Source organism: Polistes fuscatus, unplaced genomic scaffold (genome assembly GCF_010416935.1).
Source record: "Polistes fuscatus isolate 324 unplaced genomic scaffold, CU_Pfus_HIC Scaffold12, whole genome shotgun sequence".
Classification (NCBI taxonomy): Eukaryota; Metazoa; Arthropoda; class Insecta; order Hymenoptera; family Vespidae; genus Polistes; species Polistes fuscatus.
The window spans coordinates 4,944,796-4,952,607 of NW_025113020.1; the positions used below are offsets into that span (position 1 = coordinate 4,944,796).

Sequence of the window (7,812 nt, forward strand, 5' to 3'; positions counted from 1 at the left end):
TCTCGTAATTTTCAATTTTTTAACTTAATTAATGTTTCGTAAATATTATAGTAATTTCTCTTCTCTTGTTCGGTCTTTAAAATTTTTTATTGTGATCGTATTTTATTAAATTTGTAATTTTTCTGTTTTTTATAATGCAATTTAAAAGTCTTTCATAATAATTATTAGATATTATTTTTTTTTTATTAACTTAATATTTGTACTTTTTCTTTATTTTTTTTTATATATATATATTTTATGTAAATGTAAAATCACGCGTTTAAAATTAATTTTATTGCAACGGTAAATAGTAATTAGATAAAAATAAATATAGATTTCAATTGAAAAGTGCATCTGCCAATTGGACGATTTATATGTCAGGTAATTGTATCACTTGATTGTATGATTAATAGAGTTTTCTTTTTGTTACAGGTGATCATCGTTGGATTTAACATCAAACCTTTTTATATTTTCTTCTGTTTGGGCTGCTTAAATAATTATCTTATAAAATATATGTTTCAATGCATTTCTGAAGGCACACACATAAATACTTATTATGAAATAAAATTATTCTTAATTCTATAACAAATATATAACATCAAAAATATTTATAGAAATGTATCAAAGATTTTAAATATTCTTTTTAATACAATGTTTAATCAATGAATATATCTGTTTCAGTTTTAAAACCTTCATAGATCTACGTGTAAGTTGATTTTCATAATGAGCGTATGGTTTGTACATTGAATTCAAATGCATTTTTGTATTATTTGTAATAATCTTTATTTGCTCGCATTAATAATGATAAATGATAGCATTCATTTACTCGATTTTAAATTAGGGAAAAGAATAAACCTTCTTTTTTACACGGCAAAAATATAAATTATTTTATTTCAAGAAATAATGATTTTCACAAAATGTTTCGTTTTTATGTATAAATACAGACCACACTTTATTTATTATTTTTTTATATTCATTTTATTTATTATAGACTTATTTCAAATAGAAAATGAAAATAGGGGAATAAAATTGACGAAATTGGGGATATAAATAATTTTATTTCTATTAACAATAATTAATTATCTTTAATCTCAATATTGTACACCATAATTCGCGAGAGTTTGATCGATCCATTGTTTGTGTTGAGCAACGTTGGTATAAACAGCAGGTATATTAGATTCACCACAACCAATACCCCATGACACTATACCAGCCTGTAATAAATTATTATAAATTTAATATAATTCAACAATCATTTATACAATACCTTAATAATTCACTTTTAATATCAGTTTATCAACAAAAAAAAAAGAAAAACAGTTCAAACGTTAAATTCGATTTGTTTCGCGTATAAAAAGAAATAATTGTACACGGTTTTTTTTAATAGTTTATACTAAAAACAATTAATCTAAATGCACATAAATGCATAAATAGATAAAATTTAATTTATTTACCTGAATAAATTGTCCAGTAGTCGTTGGGCAAACCAAAGGACCACCACCATCCCCACGACAAGTATCTTTATTGAGTTCACCACCAGCACAAATGAACGAACCATGCAATAGAAAATATTGTCCCAAATTTGTGGTCCTTAAACGATTCTGACAATCAGATCGTTCAACGATCGGTAGATCTACCTTTCTTAATTCCGTTTGAAATTCACCGATTGTACCTTTAAATTTCAAATATTAATTATATCATTTAGATTGAAATTACGTTGCTCAACACAAATTGGATTGATTATAAATAATATTAATAATTTAAAAACCCCAATATCAGTCGTAAGAATTGTTAAAATATTCGTATTTTGAATTTTATTTGATTAACAATTCTAACAAATAAGATTCTTAATAGATCTTGGGAATGTTTTCTAAATAAAAATCAAATCGCGTATTTTGTTGAAATAAAAATTAATGTCAAAATTTACCGAACGCATTGCTACCCCATCCGGTTCCATAACACCGAGTACCCGCTGCAAAATTCATTCCTTGTTGTGGTAGGCAAATAGGTATCACGTTAGTTGCATAATTAACTGTCGAATTTAAAATCAGCACTGCTATGTCATGGAACAAGCCAGCGTTGTAATAAAGTGGATGAGGTATGATTGTTTTAACGTATGCTTCTTGAATCGATTCGTTTGTACTTTTAACGTTCCATTGCCCAAATCTGGCAACCAATACTCCACTTTCTCGACTATCACAACAAAATATAATACAAATGTTAGCAATACGATTATTACTTTTTTCTTTTTTTTTTTTTAATAATAGAAATAATTGTTCCTGTGTCAAATATTTGGTTTTGTAAAAAAAGAAAAAGAAAAATAAACAGAATTAATGTACTTGGTAACGCAATGTGCAGCAGTCAGGACAGCCCCGTTGTTGATCATGGAACCCCCACACAGATACAAATATTTGCCATCGGGTTGTTTTATGAGAAGCGCTACCATCCATGGGAATTCCGCGTAATATGTTTTTCCCGAAGATGCTGGATAAGGCGTTGCTAAAAAAATAAAGATCAATAATTGGTTAATAATCGTGATATAATAGATTAATACGCGTATCGAAATATTTCGTTAACATATTGAAAAATTTCACCTGGTGCATAAGCAGTACCACGTATACCGCAAACAACTTGAGCAGCTAGTGGATCTACCGGGTCATTAACAACGAGATCACGCGGTCCCGCTTGAGAATCTCCATTAATTCCAACGATACCAGCTGGTCGACAACAAACTTCATCAGCAGCAGTACAAATGGTAAATCGTGGATCGATGATACCAGCACCGTCGAGATTAACGATGTATCCTTCATTGCAAAACCAAGATTTGACACAGTAACAAGCATTAGCAGTGCCAGGAAATTTCATTTGTCCGAGACCATTAATGATGACAGTTGTATCGATGTTGGTTATTGGTCCAGTTCCTTGGCAGCAATTATTAACGTTAGGACAAGCTATTATTTGTGGCGAGTTGATTAAATTCGTACCAGATGGTATCATCAAATTAGGACCGTTAACGCATTGCAAACTATTCCCACAAACGAAACAAATTCGTCCATTGTAGTTGTACGGTTGTACGGTTGGCGTGATAACGGTTGGTATCACGTTAGATGATAATTTGCAACAAACTTGTCCTGCACCTGGACAGAGGAGAGTCTGTTGACGAGGAATGATTATACCTTCACCGGATGAACCTATCACTATCACGTTTTGGGGATCACATTGCCAGGAATAAACGCAAATACAATTGATCCCAGGTATTCCTGTTGGTAGGATTGTTATCGGGGCTGTTGGGAAAATGATTGAAGGTGCTGTTGGCGTTGTAACTGTCGTTGGGGGATTTGTTGGACGTGGCGTAGTTGTGGTTGTAGTTGTAGTTGTGCTTGTGGTCGTTGGTGCTTTTGTTGTTGTAGTGGTAGTGGTCGTTGGTGCTTTAGTTGTAGTCGTGGTTGGTTGCGTTGTCGTCGTTGTTGTTTGGGTTACGATATTTGCGTTCGGTAAATTGCAACATATTTCCAAATCTCCGGTACATCTTCGATACCTAAAAAAACCAATCGAAATAAAATTGCAATTTATTTTATTTTTAATCGAGAATCCAATAAAATCTTACCTGATATCGATGGTACCAGTCCCATCGGTGATAACAGTTCTGTTAACGTCGCACAAATAATACGGAACGCAAATGCAATCCGTAGTAGGTGGGGTGCTACTGATTCTTTCCAACTTTTGATATTTGTATTTGTGCAGGTGAAAAAAGGACGGTGAATTGTATTGATAATCGATTGGTTTTTTCATTAATTTAATCGACGAATAAGACGAATCGATTGATTTTAACGTACCATCGATCGTTGCTATCGATATCAACGCGATGATTTTTAATACTAAATTGTTACGAGACATTACAACAAATCCTAGATCCTTTCTACTCGACAACTCAACTACCATTGAATGAGATTTTTATTTTGACATCGGACGCTGTGTGTGTACTTAATTTGTTTTTCTTTTTTTATTTTTTTTTCCGTGGACAGGATACGTGTACTAGTACTTTCCGGTTTATGGGGGAATATCCAGATTTATAGATACGAAACTAATAGCGCGCGTTTGCTTTTGTTACCGGAGTAAATTACTGGATCTAAAACGTAACCACTACGAACAATAGACGGTTAATTCTTATCTATCCTATTTGTTAAAATAAAATTATTTACTCATTAAACGTGTCACCTCTCACGTTTTCTATTTTATATGATCTTTTTTGTATTCAAGGTTTTTAAGAGAACATCATCATTGGTTATCATTTTAACGAATATATTTTAATTAAATGTTTCGGATAAAAAAAAGAAAAAAAAAACATAAATTAATTTTTATTTTTTCCGTTCAGATTTTATTATATTAAATATTATAAATTATCGTGCAACTCTGATGATCATTATTTTGTTCAAATGAAAAATACAGTATTTCGTAATTTGCAATATTTTTTTTAATATTTCAATATCAACATTTATCAAATACATTATTTCTCTTTCAATCTTTCGATCGTTTGATATTTAATATATTGTTTGGATTTTTTATTTTAAATTTTTATTATTATTATAACATCAACGGAGAGAAAATTATTGAAAACTTAAAATTCGAATTTTCCAAAACCGATAAACGTAGACCGTGTGTTCTCAATAAATTATTATTTAAAAATGATTCTTTTCAATGATACTTTTTGAAAATCATTTAGTTGAATCGTTCGAATAATATTCGATCTGTCAAACACACACAGTCACAGTGATTTATTTAGAAGAATATTACAATCAACTTGGCGTGACGAGTGCTGACCTAATGACCTACTTAACACTAAACTTACCGTGACAGTTCAGATGAATAGTATTTCATTTAAAATTTAAATGCTCGGTATGTAATATTTATTTCTTTTTTTTTTTATATTTAATTGTAATTGGTTCGATAGAATTCATTATTCGTTTAACCGTCACAAAACTCAGCAGTCGTGTCACCAATTTATTTGAAATACTACAAACGAAATTTACAATGTAAATTGATGAAAAATATTTGAATAAAAATATTCGTTGGCAGGGGATCCGGGGTGGGTGTGGGGGGGGCTAGAAAGGATGAAATAATTTAACGAATCGGACAGAGATATAATTTACAATTTGAACGATGCATTTATATACGACATTGTTATTCAATGTTATACAAAAAGTTATATTTACAATTCAAAATTTTCATTTTTAACATAATAGTATTATTTTGATATATCGTAGACAAATTAATAAAAGTAAAGTAATGGAAGTATATATATGTGGGAACTATCTATATATATTATATATAGGATATCATTAGTTATTATTATTATTATTATTATTATTATTATTATTAATATTCAATTAAAAGAATTTATATATATATAATCCTATATATAGATATAATTGACGATTACAATCAATGGACACCCGGTATAATTATATTTTTCGAAAAATCATATTCATTCGCGTCACTATGGTTTCCATTTTTCATAGAGAACACATTTCGTTATTTCAATCAAAAGAAAGAGATATTTGCAATACGTTCTTTCTGATTTGTCTTTTCTTTATTATTTTCAATGAATTAATTAATCCGAAAGAATTATTTATTTTTAATGAAAATTTAAACGATTTCACGATTGAATTCTTAATGAAGAAATTTTCAATTAATATTTGCGCTAATTGATGGCACGATTTTTTTCGTGAATACTTTAAAATATATATGATTATATATAAATTACGATACTTCAATATGATTTCAAAATAAAATCAATTATAAAGTAATTGAAATATATAAATTTGTGTTAAATAAAATTTCACGAATAATAATCGGTCGAAGAATACTTTTTTAATCATTTTCTTATGTTTTTTTTTTTTTTTTTAATTTTTTAATTCGTTGGCTTTTATTTTTTTTTTTTTTTTTTTTTTTTTTAATAAGTAATTCAATCTTTTTTCTTCTACGATAAAATACTTTTATTCTCTTTTGTAATTTATTCGTGTTCTTTTTTCTTTATTTATCTTTTTCGTTTATCTCATTTTATTTTATTATTTTTTTGTTCATTTCTTCATTAAGATTCACTTGTACAACAATGTATTATTAAAGAAAAATAATCGATTTAATCTATTATCATTAATAACGTGATCGTTTAAAAAAATTCAGACTTATTTCTTTAATTGTTTACCAATAGTAATTCGTTTTACGTTCGAACAACGTGTAATCGAAGATCTATCATCGTAACTGGAATTAAATGATCTTAAAAATAAACTTAAGGATACTGGTTTAGCAATACGATTTAAGGTTGAAGTCCATTCGTTGTAACTCGAGGTTGTTGAAGGTTTTGTAATGTAACTTGACGTTAATGTTTTTTCATCGTAGATTATTGAATTGGATGATCTTTCGTCGTAACTTTTGTTCAATGATACTTCATTAGAATTTGTTGTTTTATTTATTAATCCTTCATTCGTTTCTATTATCTTCATTCCTAATTTTAATGGACAGTGACCCGTTGTGTGTGCTATATCCCCAGTTGCACCGCAAATTGGGCACACGTATTGTCTTCATTTAAAAAAAAAATAAACAAAATAATGTGAAACATTTGTAATTCAAAATTAACAAATATAAAACCCATGCAAATAAAAAAGAATCAAATAATCAATTAAATCGATATTATATTATTAATTGTTAATACCAACGAAGAATCTTTCAATTAAAAAAAAAAAAAAAAAAAAAAAAAAAATGTAGGAATCTGTTTTACCGACCGATGTGAAAAAAGAAAAACAATAAATCGCTACGAACGTTTTATAATAAATACGTTATACATCGTTTATATATTATTATTATAATACGAATTGATGTGTTAGTAACAATGCATTTAGTATAATAACATAATAAAAAATAAAATGATAGGAAACCAATAATTACCTTAAAATAGGGCATTGTACGCGACCATGGGTTTGTTTAAGTACGTGCGATTTGTAAAAAAATTCATGTTCGCCATTGTTCTTACAAAAGACACATACATTTTGTTCGGATTTCTTCAACTTTTTCTGTCGAAGTCGAAAACGCATATGGATATTCGATGTCGGTGATTGTCCATTTAATCTTTCCTCCTCTGATTCAGAAATGTATTCATAATCGACGCCATTTTTACGAAATTCGTCCATTGAATTCGCTGATTAGAAAAAAAGAAAAAAACATACGAACAATAATTTGCATAATTTGACATTAAAATTCTTTTCTTTCTTTTGTATTTTTTTGTTTTTGTATTCGTCGACATATTATATTCTTTGGTTAATAATTTTGTTTGTAATTTTAATATGGGAGAATACATAGAATTAAACGTTAACGAATCTTTATGAGTATATATATAAAATGGTTACAGATTTAGTAAACAACGAAAACGTTCGAATGTACTTAAAAAGAAAAAAAAAAGAAGGTAGACAAGAAAATCTTTCAAAATATTAACTTTCTCGCGATTTGTCCTCGCGACAAAAGTGATTCGAACGTTTAAATATATGTAATAATATATAACGTTAATGTAAAAAATTAAAATAGAAAAAGATAAAAAGAAGAAAGTTTCGAGGATACGTTTGAAAGATTAATAAACTTAACGTTATATCGAATTAAACGAAAAAAAAAAGAAAAAAGAAAAAACCGGTGTGAATTGTTTTATATACCAAAAAATATAATATATAATTAATGTATATAATATAATATTAATATTTGTATTACCAGCTGGTTTATAGTGTTGACATTCCTCGCAATAAATAGGCTGCGAAGCTTTATCCAAATGTTTGCAAGCATTGCATT

The 7,812-nt window shown here is 28.3% G+C and overlaps 1 protein-coding gene across 1 annotated transcript; it reads right to left on the bottom strand.

The window, feature by feature from the left end:
- Window positions 1-1,070: 1,070 nt before the first annotated feature.
- On the bottom strand, window positions 1,071-7,812 carry LOC122513199 (the record flags this gene model as incomplete). Its single annotated transcript, XM_043629466.1, is given in 10 exon segments — window positions 1,071-1,193; window positions 1,434-1,651; window positions 1,907-2,172; window positions 2,319-2,478; window positions 2,574-3,287; window positions 3,327-3,517; window positions 3,587-3,827; window positions 6,167-6,558; window positions 6,925-7,174; window positions 7,735-7,812. Coding segments are annotated over 10 exon segments (2,633 nt in total), but the record flags the coding sequence as incomplete, so codon positions are not given.